The sequence below is a fragment of the Prionailurus viverrinus genome, chromosome A2, assembly GCF_022837055.1.
Source record: "Prionailurus viverrinus isolate Anna chromosome A2, UM_Priviv_1.0, whole genome shotgun sequence".
Lineage (NCBI taxonomy): Eukaryota > Metazoa > Chordata > Mammalia > Carnivora > Felidae > Prionailurus > Prionailurus viverrinus.
Window position 1 is genome coordinate 19,753,012 of NC_062562.1, and position 18,871 is coordinate 19,771,882.

The following is an 18,871-nucleotide window of genomic DNA, read 5'->3' on the forward strand; positions in this document are numbered from 1 at the left end:
CACCTACTCTTAGAGTTGGGCAGTATATTTCTGCCTAGAAGGGATTCTCACAAAAGCTTCAGGGAACCACGGACCCTCAGACTTCAAGTGCTCATGACTATCACAGACTATCTGGTCTCTAAGGACCTAAGGCCACAGGTTCCACAGTGCTTATGTTATAGAGGAAGAGACTGAGGATCATATAGCAAGAGTTGTATTGATCTCACACAGTTAACCCATGCTTTTTTTTTTTTTTTTTTAATTTTTTTTTTCAACATTTATTTTTTGGGACAGAGAGAGACAGAGCATGAACGGGGGAGGGGCAGAGAGAGAGGGAGACACAGAATCAGAAACAGGCTCCAGGCTCCGAGCCATCAGCCCAGAGCCCGACGCGGGGCTCGAACTCACGGACCGCGAGATCGTGACCTGGCTGAAGTCGGACGCTTAACCGACTGCGCCACCCAGGCGCCCCAACCCATGCTTTTTTTTTAAGCGGTATTCGAACACTTGATCTATGCCATGCTGCTGGGCACTGGGGCACCTCGGGGACCAAAGGGCCTAGCCCTCAGGACCTCTCAGTGTGGGTATATCAGGGGAGCCTGGGGGAGAAACCCCATCCAGTCCTGGGGAAGACTAAGAACCCAAGCCTTCTCCCTCGGCTGCCTCCCTAAGCAGTGTCCAGCATGGGGCCCTGTGTATTTGTGGTTCACAGAAGGAAGGGACAGGATCTAGGTTGCACTGTTGTGTGGCCCATCCCCACACCCTCTCCCTCTCCTGGCTGAGCACAATGGGGGCCATAACCTGCTTCTGTGTGAATGTAGGGAGGAATGAGGCTATTTCAGGCTCTGTGAGTGGGACAGGGAGTGACCAGGTGAGAGGTGGCCACCTGCTGTCATTGCTGCCCTCCCCCATAATGTGTGGACTGACAGCTCTCTAGCCACTCCCCTTCTAGGCCTCAGCTCCTGGCCTCAGCTGGGCAGGGGGACGCTGGTTTCTGAGAAAGGCCTGGTGGGGCCTCACTTGGCTGTGGGCCCAGGAGTGACACTGGAAAGGGCACCACTGAGGCAGGGTCATGGCAATTGCTGTGGACTTTTTTGTGTCAAATGCTGTTTGAGCATATATATCTCATCAGCTTTGTGTCCTGGATTTGTCAGCATATGTATGTCAGTCAACTCCAGATCCTGGAGTTCTGTATGGGAGGAAGTTGCAGGGTCTGGGGAAGTGTTGGGCAAGATAAAGGATTCCATTCTCTATCCCTGAGGGCCTTTGGAGAGGTAGGACAAGGAATGAGGGAGCATGTGACAGGAAGTGGACAGACCCTGGCAGTGACTCATAGGTGTTCCTTCCCTCTCCAGGGCCCAACATTCTTGGAGTGCAGCCATTTCTTCTTCTAAGGACCAAGGGAGGGGGTGCGTTCCAGAGTCAGTCACCAATCTGTGCCTGCTCCCTTCCCTCAGCGCACAAGCATGTGAACACACACGTACACACACACACAGATCCATTTCTGCCCTTGTAAAGCTGGAGAAGGGTCAGAACTGCTCTGCTCTCAGCCCTGCTTCTGAGGTGCAGTGTGGGGGTCTGGACAATGACTTTAGCCTCCCCTCCTTGGCCTGGTCCCTCTGGGAGCCTTGGGTGTTGGTGGGAGGGAAGGAGCTGGGAAGAAGACCCCTGGTGGCTCACTTGATCCTGGCCAGCTCTGGCCTGTGGATAGGCTGTACTGGCTCAGCTGCTCTCACCATGCCCATGGATCTGTCCTGTGTGCCAGCCTGGCCCTCCACCTGTTGCCCCACCCTCTGCTGCTACCGCCTCCACTGCTGTTTGGGCCTTAAGCAACCTGTCTGCCTGCCCTTGTGGGGAGCCTGACTGAGGCAAATGGGGCGTGGTAGCCAGTTCAGTTTACCTGGCTGAGGCCTAGGAGAGAGAGGGTGCTTGCCCTAGGCATGGGGCAGATATGGGAACTGGTGGTGCTTGGGTTCTGCCTTTAGTAAACTAGACTGTATTGAAGCTCCTTTTTTCTCTTGAGTCCACTGAAAGCCAGCTTGGGACCACCACGTCTGCAGGGGCTAAGGCTGGTAAGAGTATATGGATTTAGGCCTGTGCTGCACTTCCCCTTCCCCTTTAGTGTGTTTGGGGATGGGGCGTCCTGCATTCCCAGGAGACATTGAGACCACATGGACCCTGGGAAGGAATGAGGGAGTGGGATTTCCCAGGGTTGACCTTTGACAAAGGGCAGTGGGAATGTGGGCTAGCTGGTGTTTCCCAAAGCCCAGACCATTCCCTACCTCAGTTACCTGCGATGATTTTCTGCTAGATGGAGTCCAGGCTTTTGCTCTATAAGCAGTTTAACTGTGTGGGGCAGCCCTGGAAAGGCACACCCCCTCTTCTCAGCAGAGCTGTCTTTGGTAGGGAGGAGGACTGAGGTGTGGGAAGAGAGGGCTTTGGACTCTTTCTGAGTTTGAATCAAGGCCCCACTGCTTCCTGGAGTGTGATTCTGAGTGAGTCACTTGGCCTTTCCAAGAATCTCTACCTCAGGGGTTTTATTTCTCTAGGGACTAAGTAATAAGGGTAAGGCCCAATACCTGGTCCCCAGTAGATGCTTAGCACTCTTGCCTACCCCCACCCCCATGCCTCGTGCCACTAGGATTTTGTACTTTTGGGAACCCTGCTTGCCTGCCTCTGGCCTAGCCTCCTGCAGGTCGCCTAGGCCATGTGACGAGGTACAGCATAGAGAGAGTCCGTTGTGCAGGCCATTCCTAGCCAGGGCCTATATCTTGGGCTTCCAGGTGCTGTGGGTTGTGTGGCACAGCTCTGGGGCCAGTCTGCCTGGGTTCAAATCCGGACTCCACAACACTACCTTGTTGTGTGGCCCTTGCTAAATAGCTTTGCTGTCTGGGTCTTAGAAACAGAATTGATAAAAGTACCTATCGCACAATGCTGTTTGGATTGAATGAGCTGATGTACAGAAGGCAGCAACCGGGGCAGACGGAACGCACCTTGTCAGGTACCAGCTGTTGTTACGATATGCTTGGGACTGAAAGTAGGAAGGCCCTGAAAGACTTCTAGGTGAGAGTTCCCATAAAGCCCCTGGACCCCCCCTTTGGAGGTTGGCATCCTGCTGACTCCCCTCCCCTCCAGCCTGAAATATGGGTCCTACCCTCTGACCCTGATGTCTGTGTCACTCCCTTCATGACTAGTCCTAGCCCAGCTTTTGCCTTTGGGTGCCACCTGCTTGGGGAAGTTGGTATGTTGACCTGCAGCACCTCAGAGGTTAAATGAATCCACTGTTCACCCTCCAGCAATGAACAGCTGTGGCTGCTCTGTTCCCCTGGGGGGGGGGGGTGGGGTTACCAGTGCAAGTGAAGGGCATTGTTGCTGTTTCTCCCCTTACTATGGGCAGCTCTGGGCTGGATATGCTGACCAGGGAGGAGTCAAGGCAGCCCTGCAGGCCTGAGATTGGCAAGCATTGCATCTCTCCTTGTCAGATGTTGCAGGTTATGAACCTAGGGCTGGCCATTTCTACTGACCAGCCATTGACCCCAAAATGGGCCAGCTGACACCATTTTCCTTTCCTGGATCCTGGAAGATAATCAGTCTTGTCCTGTTTCCAATGAAGTCTTGGCTAGACAGGAACCTTCTTTTCTTCTTCTTTTTTTAAATGTTTATTTGTTTTGAGAGAGAGTGGTCATGTGTGTGGGAGGGAGGGGCAGAAAGAGAGAGAGAGAGAGAGAGGGAGGGAGGGAGAGAGAGAATCCCAAGCAGGCTGTGTACTATCAGTGCAGAGCCCAACATGAGTCTCAGTCTCACAAACTTTGCGATCATGACCTGATCCAAAATCAAGAGTCAGATGCTTAACTGACTGAGCCATCCAGGCACCCTGGGACCCTCTTTTCACTATGGCTTCACCAATAGGGTCAACCTGTTACTGCAAGATCTCTCTGGAAAGGGTAGTGGGGCCAATTTGTGTCCAGAAGCTTTAGATTCCAAGCAGACCACCCTCTTCTCCCATGCCAGGACTCAAGAGGCCTCATAGCTCTTGTTCTAGGCATAAGTACCCTGAGAAATGACTGCTACAGGAAGGAAAGGGAGCAAGCAGATGGAACTAAGAGGCCCAGGCTGACCTCCTAGGGCCGGGCCCAAATAGAGACATCGTATTGAACCAAGGTAGGTGGAGTTTCTAGCTATCAGGACATTCCTTTATCTTCTAGGCTCCTGACAACCTCAGTGGACCATTCTCTTGGAGGTGGGCATGGGCTCTCCAGGGAGCCCAGGGAAGCCTTCCCCTGCTCCTAAGCCAGCTTTGCCATTCCCCAGCTAGTCTTAGGGCCTGTTCCCTCTTCTTGCTGGTGCCTGGTTCAGCTGCCTCCCGGCTCCAGCTTGGTACAGAGCTGCTTAGTAGTTGGTGGACTTGCTGAGTAACCACTTAGTTTGCCTTTTAGCCACTGGCCAGGGTAGAACAGGGTAGAGGTGGTGGGTGGAGGAACAGGAAATGTCCTCACTTGTGGAAATGAGGGGTTGCTCAGACAGAAAGGAAGAACCTGTGGCTAACACACCTTCAAGATCTCAGAAGTCCTGCCTCCTTATTAGCTGCTTCCCTTTCCTTTGATGAGCATTCCTCTTTTCAAGTTGGAGGAAGAAAAGTTTTGCTCATGTGCAGGGCCCCTGTGTGTACATGTGCGTGCATGCGTGTGCTGTTGCTGAGCACAGCCCAAGAACTTAATGTGTGGACAGGATCCTGGGCCATTTTGTCTAGAAGCCTAGAGTGGTGGGGAGAGATGGAGAGGCTGTCAGTTACCATGCAGCATAAGGTCTGCTCCTTTGGGTGAACATTTGGGATCATAGAGGAAGAGCTGCTCGGCAGAGAGCCATCAGAAGGCTTTGAGTAGGAGGGTTGAGCTGAGTCTTGAAGAATGGGCAAGAGTTGCCCAGGCAGAAGGAACTCTGGAGTAGGGTGAAGAGGACACTCTAGGCAGAGGAAGTAGCTTATGCAAAGGCAGGAAGCATGGGAGGACGTGGCATGTCTGGGAAGCTGCAAATAGTTCTGTGTGGGCGTGTGCGGGGTTGTGGTGGGAGAGGAGGTTGGCAAGGTGGGCTGGGCCAGAACCTAGATTTGTCCCTCCCTCTGCCACTCAGATGCTCATGGGCACCTGCCCACCTGGGTTCTGGCCCCTGCTGGGGCCTTGGGGATGCAAAAAAGGAGTGTTAGGTGAGTGTGTGGACAAATCTAGGCAGTATTGTGTGGACGACGTAAGGCAATGTCTCATGCTGGGCTTGGGAATTTCATTCTAGAGCTGAATTGGGAGCCATTGAAAAGTTCTAAGCAGGGTGGTCATGGGTGTTGTGGTGCTTTTTGGGGATTGAGGAGGATGTTGAGCTGGGAGCTCCATGAGGGCTGCTGAAGTGATCCCAGAAAAGATCCTGGGACCCAGTCCCAGGTGGGCCAGAGGTGATCAGGTGACCTTCCATCCATTTCTCCATCTAACCTATATTGAATATTTCTTTTGTGTATCCTAAGTTGCTGGGGTCTGGATCATGGTGATTGGTATTACAGCAGGCACTGTCCCTTGGTCTGTCAGCAGGAGGCCTTGCTGGTATGTCCAGGCTCAAGCCTTTGGTGTGAATGGAGCAGTTGCACCATCTGTAGACAAAAGGTGGTACTGCACTTGCCTGGGTTGGGTGGGAGGAGTGGCCAGCTGGCTAAGTGACTGCTTCCAGGTAGAGTTGATGGAGGCAAGAGTTTACAGCAAAATGTTGGGGTGGGGGGGCACAGAGCTACCCTGAAAGACTCCCCAGGAGGGTGCTTGAACCTGAAGATGGGCAAGGAGGAGCTACATGTTAAGAAGTTTGGTGAATGGGCATTCTCCGGGCCAAGGGTCACTTGTTTTTCCTGTGTCATAGCTATTAGTATAACCAACAACATTTACAGAGCACTTGTTAAGTTCTGTACCAGGATAAGCCCTCATATAAAGCATCTCATTTAATATGTCAATTCTGAAAGGAACTGGCACTCAAGAAACCAAGGGACTTATCCAGAGTCACACAAGTCAAGATTCACACCCAGTCCTGCCTCCCTCTAGAAGTCGTGGTCCTGACCACTGGACCATATTGCCTGCCAGTAAAGCCCTGAGCTAGGCTTGATGACGTAGCATTCAAGGGTGCAGCATGAGTGCCCTAGCTGCAGAGAGCTGTGAGACTGCATAGAAGTGAGAGCCTGGAGTTGGTGCATGAGTCCCAGGCAAAGTGAGACTAGAAGGACAGAGCTAGGTTGATCAAAGAGAGGCAGAGCAGGGCTGAGAAAACCCTAGGACATTGTTGACAGGGCTTGGAAAGGGAGGGAAGAGGCAAGAACAGGTCAAAATGACTTTGTGGTGCTGGGAAGGTAGGCTGGGAAGAGGAGCACCTGAGGTAGAGGGAGTTTGAATTTATGGGTCATTCACTGGGCCCCAGGTAGTGGGAGAAAGGGACCCTCGGGTCAAGGGAAATCTAGGATTGACAGCACAAGGTCTGTAATGAGTGTCTTAGATTCCAGACCAGATACCCCTGGGGGCATCAGGGTCTGGTATAGACTCAGGTGGCAGGAAATGAGACAAATTGGGACCCCTTGACGCCAGAAGGAAAGGTGAGTGCTGGGCCTTACAGGCCTGGGATCAGGCCTAGGAAGTGTGTAGACTCACATGGAGCCCCACCTGCCTTGGGTTTATGTGAGCCAGGAGAGGGAGGGCAGCTAGGGAGGGGAGCAGAGTACAGCGATGTGCAGGTACTGGGGGCCCAGGGAGATTTGGAGGGGAAGGAGCATTCTCCAGCTGAGCCAGGAAAGGACTTGGCAAGTGTGGTCTGGGATGGGGGCATGGGTTGGAAAGGAGGTCCGGAGGCTCTGGTGATGGTGGCTGGCCCTGCCTGAGGAACCCGGGAAGAGGATCTCACAGTTCCATCAGCAACCCAGAGTCCAGTGTGGTCCCACTTCCTGATCAGTGCTTCCTGCAGCCTCTCCACAGCCAGCACAGGGTCTGGCATGCTTGTTGGAAGCATAAATGAAGGGATGGATGAGTCCTGCAGCAAGATGCTATAGGCTGGGGCCATGGATAGGTTCTAGCAGGAAAATACTTCTCTCCATCCTGGTATCTGGGGCTGTGGCCTGTTGGAACTGGTGGTTCTGCCAGGCCTGAGCTGTCACAGAACCCAAGTGGCAAGAGTTCCAAGAGCCTCCTTCCTTCGCCCAACACTAACACCCCTGCTCCCAACACTAACACTTCCTGCTCTTCCTCCCCAGGTACCCCCTGAGAAGTGCCGCTGTGCAGTGGGCAGCATTCTGAGTGAAGGTGAGGAGTCACCCTCCTCTGAGCTCATCCAGCTCTACCAGAAATTTGGCTTCAAGGTGTTCTCCTTCCCGGCACCCAGCCATGTGGTGACGGCCACCTTCCCCTATACCTCCACCCTGTCCATCTGGCTGGCTACCCGCCGTGTCCATCCTGCCCTGGATGCCTACATCAAGGTGAGAGACAGGCCTGGGGTATGCGTGTGCTGGGGCACAGCCAGTCCTTTGGGTGAAAGCCAGGGAGGACTGCCCAGGCTGGGAGGAAAAGCTGGTTTGGGGAGGGCAGCACCATGGGACCCCCATGGAGCAGGTGCCTGTGGAGCTAGGAATTTGGACAGAGGCTACTGGCATCTGTCCCAAATGCCCAAGACCTTGTGGGTGCCAGAGCATCTACTGGGAGCACAGGGAGCTTGTTCAGAAACTTAGCCTGATCAGTTTGGCTTTGGCTTGGACCAGAGACATTTTTAGTTCTCAGGCCCCACTCCAGGCTCAGATGGATGGCCAGGTCTACCCTGACCCTTTCCTGATGGAGGCCCACAGAACAAGAGCCCTGAGGCTTCGGTGGCTGGCAGGCCCCAGGTGTTACTGTGTTGCCCCTGGCCCGGCCCATGCATGGGCTATGCACCTGCTGCCTGAGTGCAGAGCTGGGGCAGTGGTGAACACTGTCTCCTTCAGTTCCTGACCTAGTCTTTAGCAACGCTGGCAGGCTGGCCTACCTGAAGGAAGGAAGAGAGCCAGATACTAGGAGAATCTGATGAGGGGTCTCTGTGTCCACAGAGATTTTTTGAAACTTTCACTGTTGCACATTCCTCCTCCTCTGAAACATTTTGTAAACTTGGGTATTAGGGAAATGGCCCAGTTGGGCTTGAAAGCAATTGCTTATTCATCCATTCAGCTTGAATTTACTGAATGTCTATGTGCCACGTACTGTGCTGGACACAATGTGAGATGCTGGACACAGTGGTAGATAGGTATTGACAGCAAGTGGTAGAGACAGGTAATAAATATCAGACAAGGGGTGTCCAGCTGGCTCAGTTGGTGGAACACGCGACTCTTGATCTCAGTTTGAGATGTCAGTTTGAGCCCCACGATGGGTGTAGAGATTACGTAAAAATAAAATATTTTTTAAAAAGATAAATGTCAAACAAAAATGGGATATGTGCTAGAAAAGAATGGTGAGAAAAAGCAGGGGTACAGCTTGGATAGAGTGGTTAGGGACAGCCTCTTGGAGGAGGTTACCTCCCGGGTAGAATCCTGAAAGAGCGCTTGGAGAAGGGGTGAAGAAGATTCCAGGCAGAGCAGAGTGGGAGCATGGGTTTGATCTAAAGGTGGTGGGAAATCACTTCAGTGTTGCATCCAGGAAAATAATACATCATCTCTAACCACGTGTATACAGAATAAGCTCTCTCATCCTGGGAAGTGGGTATTGGGTCCCAGATCATATTGGCCAGTGGAGGTACTTAAGAAGCTGTCAGGATTTCTAGTGTGAATGGTGGTGGCTTGGACTTGGGAAGTGGCTGTAGAGATACAGAAAAGGTGGAGATTTACAGTCTATTTTGGAGGTAGAACTGATGGACTTGTGCATGGATTGGATGTGGAGAGGCTGGGGAAGGGGTCGTCACAGCAGGCTCCAGTCCCCTTCAGCCTGGGCAGGTGGACAGGTGTGTAGTGGTGCTTTTAACTGAGATGTGGAGAGCTGAGGGAGGACCTGGTTTGGGGGGTGGGGGGTGCAACCAGCTCTGTGGGCTGTATAGTGGGGGAGCTGCCTGGGAGACATCTTGATAGAGGTGTGGAATCCCCAGTGCCATGTGCAGTTTGGACTTCAGAGAGGATTGGGGTGGTAGATATGTTTAGGGACCTGAGCCAGTGGATAGTATACACCCTGGGGACAGTTCCTGGCAGCAAGGGCTGTGCACGGAGCGCAGCCAATGTGGCTAGGGTCAAGGAACGGGAGAAGAAAGTCAGCAGAAATTTGAATTTGGTGGATTTGAAGGAATTCGATGGCTTTGTTCTCTAGAGCAGCCTGGAGGAAGGGACAAAGCCTTGGTGATGGGTAATGGGAGCTCACACAGTCTTGGTTAGGGAGGTGTAGAGTCTGGTATCAGGGCTGGGGAATGAATGAATGAATGGGTCACCAGCTGTGGCCTTGGTGGTCAGGACAGGAAGAGAAGAAACAGGAGGGCTGTTGCTGTGGCAGGGCAGGAGCGTGAGGAGGACAGAGGTGGATTTCCTTTGTGAGCTGGCAGTGGCAGCTAGGAGGTGCTGGAGGGGTTGTGCTTGCCTGGTGGTAAGTTGGACTAGAGGCTGAGGGGCAAGGTGAGGCAAGAGGTGGGGTCGCTGGCTGGTGGTAAGGGCAGGAGGGCAGACATTGGTCCACTCAGCATGCTTCCTGAAGAAAGGCTGCTGTGTGGTGTCTCCAGTCCTGTCAGTGCCATCCTCAACCTCAGGATTGGCAGAGCACCCCCGGGAAGAGACTTTGTGGGTTCCAGACCTCAGAACAGGACGTGTGGCATGTGGTGTGGTGGCGAGCAGCTCAGCCACCAAAGCCTTTTCCTGGCTTCAGGGGTTTATTTTTAGACACCTTTGTCCAAATTTCCCGGCCCCTGACAGCTTCACAAGTTGCCTGGTTTTGACGTCACCTCTTTGATGAAAGCCCTTCCTCCTTCCTCCTCCCGTGGGAGCCTGTTAGCTGTGCTCTGGGCTTCATTCTCCTGGGGTGGGGGCTGGAGCAGGGGGCTACCATTCTCTTTCTTGCCTTGGATGAAGAAGCCAGGGGTATAGGAGAGAGCAAGGGGCTTCTCCAGGCCTGTCTGTGAGGCACAGTGCTATGGGAGAAGAGAGATGCCAGACTGCCCCCAGTAGAGGCATGGCCCAAGGTGCTCTGATGGTTTCTGGAGACGGGTCACCTCTGCCCCTGTGTTTAGCCTGATCTTGTGTCTCAGGGAGCACATCACATGAAATGAGGAAGGGGCTCAGCCTGTAGTGGACAGGGGGGGTGGCCCTGTGCCTCTCAGCCTAGGAAACAGAAGATAATTATAAAGCTCCCTCCCACACCTGCCCTCTTCCCCCAATGCCCTGGGACCAGAGAAAGAAGGCTGCTAATGAGACTATGGGCTCTTCTGACTGTCCCAGCTCTGACAGATAGCTGCCTTTGTGTGTATGTGTGTGTACGTGTATGTGTGCCCTTCTTTTTCTCCGCCTCTCTGGCTTTCAAGATCTGAGGCTGGGTTTGCTGTGAAGGTGTTTCAAATGGAATGACAGCAGCCATCGGCTTTCTGTTTCAGGAGAGGTGAGGGAGGCCAGTAGTTGTGCTGCCAGAAGGATGGAAGGAAGGGCTTGGCAGGCTGGAGCAGGGGGCAGGGTGAATGGTCTCAGGGTTTTGGGTGAGGGAAGTGGAGAGCAGGTGCTGTCCTGGCAGTTGCAGATGTGCCTGAGGCTGGGGCAGGATTGATCTCATGGGACAGAAGGGCCCTAAGGGTCACTGTAAGGACCCAAAGATGAAGCATTTGTCAGGTTTCTGTGAGGATTCTGGGAGGATGGATAGATCCCCAGCTTTGTGGTCTGTGTAGCAGCCCCTGGCTCTCCGGCCAGCCCTCCCCACCTTGGCAGCCTGGCAAGCTGAGCTGTAAGGGCTAGAACTCTGCCTTTTTTCACATAAACCACCGGGGGGCCCTAGGCAGAGCAATCTGGGACAGCATTTGTGCGAGGGATGCCTGGGTACCACGTGACTATTATTTTATGTGGAAGATGCCCCAGCTTTGTCAGACTGCTCCACCAGAGTCCAAGGAGGTGGCCTCAGGACAGGAGGAGACCTGTCCCAGGAAGTGGGGTCTTTTGGCAGCTGCAGGAGGAAACTGAACTTCCCTGAAATTTCAGGGCCACCGAAGAGTTGGGGCCCAAGTGTCAGCCCAGAGCAATAGGCAAAAGCTCCCAGATTCACCACAGGGTAGAACCAGTCTTAATGAGTGTTCAGGGAATGCTTGGGGCACATGGAGCGGACCAGGACCGAGTGAGAGGCCTGGGGATCCCATGTGTGAGACTGTGTGTGAGAGGCCCCTGAGCTCAGTACATGGCTCACAGCTATCTGAAGCAGTTGTTGGGGAGGTTACTGAGAGTGTGAGACTGCCCAGCCCAGTCCCCCTGTGCCTGACTACCTCTCAACAGCATCCCTGATCTTCATAATCCCCCTTCCCCAAGGTTTCTGCTTTCTAGGAGTTTTCAGGGGAGGGTCCTTGTGATGTTTGGACATCTCCTGAGTTTAGGGAGACAAAGGGCATTGTCCATGTGGGAGCTGGTTGGCTGGGTAATACAGGTAGGCCTTGGAGGTCAGGTATTGGCTCTTTCTCCATAGAATTGTGGGGAAGCTGGGGCAGATGGGGGCAGGGTGGATATAGTGAGCTGGTTGTTTGTGGGAGTCTTGGTGGTAAAGTTTTGGGACAGCTGGGTTGATGGGATTGTCTTACTAGGGGTTTAAAGTAGCAGGAACCCCAGACCATAGCTCTCAGATCTCTTTGGGACAGGAGTCTAGGGCTATGCTTAGGTGCCCCTGTGTCTTGGCAGCCAGGGGTAGGGGACTACACTTGGTCCCTTACTTGTTTCAACTGGAGTAGCTCTTCCTCTGGGTTTTAATGAACCAGATGATCTTGTGAGCTTTTGTTTGGAGGAGGACATCTAAGGCTTAAGTGGTTTGAAAACCTCTGTCCTTAGAGAGGGGCATAGCTGGGCAGATGCCCCCTCTACCCCTGGCCAACTGCATGTCTGTTGCAGATCCCGAGGACGCTGTGGCAGCTGCAGTGTGAGTGGAGCTGGGAGGCGCCTGGGCTCATCCCAAGTGCAAGCCAAGGGCAGCGCCCCCAGAAGAAGCAGTTGTTTCTGGGGAGCATGACTGACTGGGAGTTGGAGCTGAGGGGAGTCCTGCAGTTCTCCCTGGGGTGGTGGTGACTGAACTCTTGAGTGGTAGATGATCAGATGGTATCACAGAGCAGCCAGCTGGGGATAAGGAACAGGGGCCTCAGCAAGGTGCCTGCAAGAGTGAGTTGGTCTGTTGAGCTGTGGGAGTCTGTTGCTTCTTCCTAGTAGCATGGTGAGCCTGGGGTCCTCTCCAGTGGCTCAGAATCTTCTGTATGTGTTTCCACTTATCCTACCTGGGTAACCTTGAGGGAGTCAGTGCTGGGGACAGGCAGGATTTGAGTCCACTCTGGGGCTAGAACACTAGTGTGGAGTAACATGGCCCAGGCAGTGGGAATCTAGGTGAGGACACCCCAGTGGGATGTGAAATTTAGGGTAATCGCTCTCTGTGCCCATCACCTTTGCTGAGCAAATGTGGGAGGGTTCCTAGCTTTATGTTTTTTTTCAGAATTTATTTACTTTGAAAGAGAGAGAGCTGGGGAGGGACAGAGAGAGGGAGAAAGAGAGAGAAAATCCCAAGCAGGCTCCACACTGCCAGTGTGGAGCCCAATATGGGGCTCAAACCCACAAACTGTGAGATCATGACCTGAGCCAAAATTGAGAGTCAGACACTTAACCAACTGAGCCACCCAGGTGGCCCTGAACTTTATTTTTTTTTTTAATTTTAATTTTTTTTTTAACGTTTATTTATTTTTGAGACAGAGAGAGACAGAGCATGAATGGGGGAGGGGCAGAGAGAGAGGGAGACACAGAATTGGAAGCAGGCTCCAGGCTCCGAGCCATCAGCCCAGAGCCCAACGCGGGGCTCGAACTCACGGACCGCGAGATCGTGACCTGAGCCAACGTCGGACGCTTAACCGACTGAGCCACCCAAGCGCCCCCTGAACTTTATTTTTAATAAGGGAGGCTCTCTTGGCACCTCAGCTCAGTTGCTTACCTCAGCAGTTATTTACTGAGCCCTCTTTTATGCTGCATTGTTCAGGGGATGGGGGAACCAGCTAGGAGGCAATCGTAGGGTCACAATCAAAGCCAACATTCCCTGGAAAAGGGAGGTTACCCAAGGTCAGTGGCTGAGTCCAGACTGGATGCCCTGGGCTGAGTATCATTCTGATGGTTTTGTGCCCTTTGCCACTTTGCCTCATCCATGAATGGGGCTGGGCCCAAGAGGTTCAGGACTTGTCATGAACTTGGGATACACTTGGGATGGTCCCCAGAGTGAGCATGGGTTGGCAGCAGTGTGAGCCAACATCTAATTGACCCTCTTTCTGTAGTAGGTGGGCAGTCAGAGCTGAAGCTACTGGTCTGGAAGTCAGCTTGGGGAGCCAGAAGCAAAGGCAGGAAGAGCCTGGCTGCCCATTTGCCCAGCAGGTTCCCATTGAGGAAGACCTTCTCAGTTGCTCTGGGCACAGGAAGCAGCTGCTGCAGGTGCCTTATTGGGCCTCATATCCTCACCCCCAGTGAGGTGGAGACAGCTCCATTCCCAGGCCTCCCTTACTGAGGCTCACTTGCCGGTGTTGCCACCTGCACTCTCAGCAGTGCCAGGACCTGGGGCTGAGTGACAGGCCCAAGAACTCTTTCCTTGCCCATTTGCCCCAGTCACAGGGTTTAGGCATGCCCAGGGAGAGTGGGGTGGGAAGGGGAGGGATGGATTCACCAGGAAAGGCAAAGCAACCTTTGGAAGGTGGTGGCATTTAGGCTTAGCTTTGAAAGAAAGGTAGCATTTCCCGAGCTGAAAAAGGAGGTCAGGCAGAGTCACTGATTTGGGCATGGCTTATAAGTACATTGTGGCTAGAGTGCAGGGGAGGAGCAAAAGTTCAGGCCCAAGAGATGAAGCTGGGTCCTAAATGCCCCAGGCAGCCACTGATAGTGTCTGAGCAGATGAGTGACAGCATCCAAGCTGGGCTTTGTAACAGGACTTCAGCACAGAGATGGGGAGGGAGAGCTGGAGGCCACATAGCTGAGCTCTGAATGACACTCTACTCCCAGATGCCCTCAAACCAAGAGAAGCCCCCTACCTTATCAGGGCATGGCTTCCCTGACTCCTCTTAGTGAACTCCCCCTGGAGGCTGGTACCCACAGGAGGCCAGGTCTCTCCCCTCTGCTGGCCTAGGCCCTAGAACCTGTTCCTCAGTCTCTCTGGCTTCACCTCTTTCCCCTCCCCTACCCCAGGGCTGAAAGCACAAAGCCAGCCTTTGCTGGGGCGGGCGTGGGAGCCACTACTCTCGAAATACCAGCTCAGATGTGGTAGCTTGGCAGTCCTCAGGACCCTGGGGGCTGAGGCTTGTCTGGATGGTGCTGTGGGGTTGGGCTGTGACCAATCCAGAGGGAGTCTTCTTCCCTAGGCAGATGGGATTTACCAAGGAAGAATTCTGTTGCTCCTCTCCACAAAGCTTGGGATTCCAGGAATGAGGGAAAGGGGAGAGATTTTGAGGAGGGGGCTTGTCATCCAGAGCAGAAAAACTCTGCCCTTTAGCAGAGCCCTCAGATAAGGAAGTTTAGCTGTCTGATTATACAGATAGGAAAACCTAAGTCTCCAGAGAAAGGGCTTTCCTAGGGGGTGGGTGGAGGGCAGAAGTCAGAGGTACCAGTTAGAGATGAGAAATTCAGGACCGCCTCCTCACCTACCTCCCCTCCTTCCCCCTCTCCTCTTCATCCTTACTTGCCCACTTGTCCTTCCCCTCTGGCACTTCCTGATGTCTCTGGCTCCCAGGTGGTTGGCTTCATGGTTCTATCTGCACCGAGCAGCCTTCCTGCTGCTGGATAATCAGTCAGTAACATATTTGTCAGCTTGTGAACCTTACAGGGCTCAAGGTCCTTGACTGCACAGATGCTTCCGAGAATGGCTGGGTCTTGGAGAGGGGTGGGATGTGGAGCCTGCCATGGTAACAGCAGCGTCTGGGAGGCCGTGGGTCCCCTCCCATATTTGGAAGGGAGAGTGGGGGGGATCCCAGGGCTGAGCTTCCAAGTCTCCCATAGGGTCCTCACCCTCAGGCTCCCTGCCCCCTGGTCCTACTCCACAAGGACCTAAGAAGGCCAGATTGGGACTGAGCTGGGGTTGGAAATTGGCCTTCTGGGCCCTGGGAAAGGGAAAGGCTGGGCTTGGCTGCAGGGTCAGAGGCTTCCTGGTTCAGATGGGAACTAGGGTGCTTAAGGGCCTGGGTCTCCTGTGCCTACTTAGAGGGAATCACCCTCCCCTGCTCCTTAGTGCCCCAGTCTGCCCTGGTCTGATGGCTGCCGAGGCCCCCTCTTGAGCTGCCCAGGAAGCCTGGGTATGCAGGAATATGAGCAGAGGTGTAAATTGCATGGCAAGCTGTTGGCTCTGAGGTGAAAATGAAAAGTCTTGAGGCAGTGGCGCCAGCAGGCACAGCAGGCTGGGGTGCCAGGCACAGCGCCCTCCTTCCCCACCCTACTCTCCCTCACACCATCCCCTTTTTGCAGTCTTTCCCAGCTTCCTGCCCAAGCCTGGCTCCTCTGCCAGCCCCTCCCTTGCCATCTGGGGGGCTTTCAGGTAGACATGACCCCACAAGGCCTTCATCTGTTGCTTCCATTATGTTTTCTAAGTAGCTGACTGGTGCACAGAAAACTGGGCTTGGCTGTTTTGTTAATTTTGTGATCTTAACATTTGTGGTAGTTTCTCCAATTGACTCCTTTTGAGTTTTTCAAGTATATAATTGTCCTATCTTTCAGTGATGGTGTTTTTATTCACCTTTTCCAGTTTCTCACTTCTTTTAGGATCATCTGTTCCAGTCTCTTTATTTTACAGTTGGGAATATTGAGACCCATAGAGAAGCCATCTATTCATCAATAGCTAGGCTCTGGGTTCTTGCCTGGAGCTCTCTCTGCCACCTCTGCCCCTTCGCTCCCCTCCCTGGCAGCTCCATCTCACTCTTTGTCTCCTTTGCCCATCATTTTCATAGCTTCGAGCCCTCCTGCTACAAGTGGCGGGGGGAGGGTTCTCACCCACCCTTCTGCAGGCTCTCCCTGGTGGCACTGCAGGGACCCCAGAGCTATCTCGTGCTATCCCCTCCCACTCCACAGACAGGTTTAGGTTCTGGGCCAGAGGCTGTTGGGAGGCCTGGTGGGGATGAGAGACAGCCAGAGAGAGGGAAGCTGATGGAAGTTCCTGGGCAGAATAATAACAATGTGCCACATTCTAGCTGTAGCAGCGCCTGCTGTGCCTCCCCCATCACTTTGCACGTGTGATGCAGACCAGTTGCCTAAGGGGCCTCCAGGGTCTGAGCCCCCATTTGTAGGGAGTGCTGTGTGCAGGCGGGTGCACATTGGTGCCTGTGTAATTAAAAATGAGCATGCCTCACTTCACCCAGTGAGGAGATGCCACCACCTCGGGTGGGATGCAACAGCTGTTTGCTGGCATTGTAGCTGCCCAGCTGTCCAGCCTGGAATGGAGGGATGGGTAGGACTGGGCAGCTCAGGGTGAACAGGGAGGCTCAGAGCCCCTCACCCCAGTGAGGCAAAGGGCTGTGATTGGGTAGAGACAACAGAGCAGAACTCATCTTTTTCTGGGGCTCAAATGCAGGTGGGAGATGTGTGAACCAATCCTTGACCTGTACCCTTTGCCTCATCCTTTTGGGGATTTCAGTCCACCTAGCTCTGAGAAGACCCAGCATCCAGGCAGGTTTGGAGTGTGATCCAACCTCAGTCTCTACCTGGACCTGACCTTTTCTGCCCCACACCCCCTTCCCACATCTAGCCAAAGCCAAGGGCATGGGTTGGTTGGTGCCCAAATGAGAGTAGTTCAGGTCTTCTCTCTTACTCTCATCCTCCCCTCTCCTGAGGCAGTATGAACTACCAGGGGAAGCACTGCGGGTGGCATGGGGAAACCTTGGCCCACCATGACCATCTAAGCCTCTGTAGGAGCCCTAAGCTGCATGGGCCAAAATCCTTGCCTTCCACCCACCCAGTAATGAGCTCAGCCTGAGGTGAGAAGGGAATATATGGTGTGTTACCAAGGTAGCTGAGGCAGTAGCACCCTGGCAGCCTGTGTACACCGTTTCTTCCCTTGTTTATCAGCACCCCTAGGGGGATGAGCCCATGTCAGTGCAGCAGTGGTATTGGAGGAAGTGCCGTTGACAGGTCTCCTGGAAATCCCTGCATTATGAGTGGTGTTCCAAGTCCCCCTCTTGTTTCTTCTATGAAAAGCCCAGGTGGGAGGTAAGCCTTGGAGATGTGTCTGAGGAACTAGAACTCCTGAATCCAGTTTCTAGCAGTTCCTGTGGCCCCTTGGCATAGTGACTTTTTTCCTATTAGGTGGGAAGGATTGTGGATGACTGCATCTCTCCCTCCAAGGAGAGAGACCTTGTGGTCTCCTTGATTCTGTGTGGGAGTGAGTTGCTTTGGGTTGTGGCTTCATCAAATAGCCGGTGGCTTCAGTGGCCAGAGTAGATTCCCCTGTCCTGTTGATGCTTCCTGGAGCCTCTGGCTATCTGGGCTGTGGGAGGGGGTGTGCCCAGGGCTGGAAGGATACCAGGCCCATCCAGGCCCCTTTGCCCAGCAGTACCAGTCAGTGTGGCATTGACTTGGTGTCCTTTTCCCTTGACAGTCTGTTCTCCAAGGGCTCCCTGGGGCTAGCTGAGGGAGAGGCAGCTGGTCTTGCCTTTCTCCAATGATTTTCCAATATTTATCAGCTCATCGACATGCATCCCAGGTCACAGCTCCTTCTGTGTAGCAAGGACCTGAGAGCTGGCCCATGGTGTACCCTCTCTTCCCTCAGAGGCTCTACCTGGCTGCAGGGGGCGGGGGGGGGGGGCAGGGCAAGGCTTGTCCTCTGCCTAATCCGTTAGGGACAGGGCTTATGGCTAGTCCTGTCCCTCATCCCCCAGCCCCAGTTGGGCTCATTATTGCTCTGGGGGCAGAACATGGAGGGGGGCTTGAGGAGAGGCTACAGGGACAACTATAAACCCCTCCCTTGCCTATGGGCCTGAGTTGGAAGTTTGCACCTTTGCTTTCCTCCTGCTTCCCTCCTTTGCCCCGAGTCTGAATTTTGACAGGACCTGGCATGTGTTAAAATGATTTGAGGCTGAGCCGTCAGTGAGATTTTTAATTATCTCCCTGTCTCCTTCCACCAAGGAGGGCCAGGGGCCCCCGGGTGGTGGGGGGAGGACCAGGCTGGGTTTGGGTGGGAGGCTGCCCCTCCAGGGGCCTGGGGGCAGGCATGGGCAGCTGGCACTCCTTGTGTGGGATGCTATAAGGAGGGAGAGCTGGACAGGGAAGGAAGGGCTGTGTAGCCAGGCCAGTTCTCTCTCTCTCTCCTCTGTCTCCCCTGTTCCTCTGTTCTCCCCGATGGCTTTGAGATGAAGGCGACGGCAAGGATGGAGGATGCAGTTTCCATGGCAACGAGGCTGTCCACAGCCAGGCAACTTCAGAGCCGGGCTCTCCGGAGGAGGCAGATGCGCAGAGCAGCCACAGAGCTGCCTCTCGCCTGCCAATGAGGGGGCTGGCAAAGCAGGTGGTAAGGGTGGCTGCCTGGTACTGCCCACCCTGATGCCCAGCCTAGAGGGGAGACTGAAAAAAGGACTACTCTCTCTTATCATCCCTGTTACTTCCAGAAGGGAAGCCAGGCAGGTGGTTTGAGTGTTGACAAGAGTTGGCGTAGGGTTCCATTGTCCTGGAATTTCTTGGTGGGCACAGACTCTTGTTCCTGGGAGCATCTCC

General features: G+C 53.8%; 1 protein-coding gene across 6 annotated transcripts in view; it reads left to right on the forward strand.

Annotated features, from left to right (window-relative positions):
* Positions 1-18,871, forward strand: part of TEX264 (testis expressed 264, ER-phagy receptor) — a 31,733-nt gene that overhangs the window by 6,420 nt on the left and 6,442 nt on the right. For all 6 annotated transcript variants that reach the window (XM_047845078.1, XM_047845082.1, XM_047845083.1 and 3 more), the window contains one exon: positions 7,247-7,468. In XM_047845078.1, the coding sequence (XP_047701034.1) occupies positions 7,247-7,468 (222 nt within the window). The remainder of the gene's footprint in view (positions 1-7,246; positions 7,469-18,871) is intronic.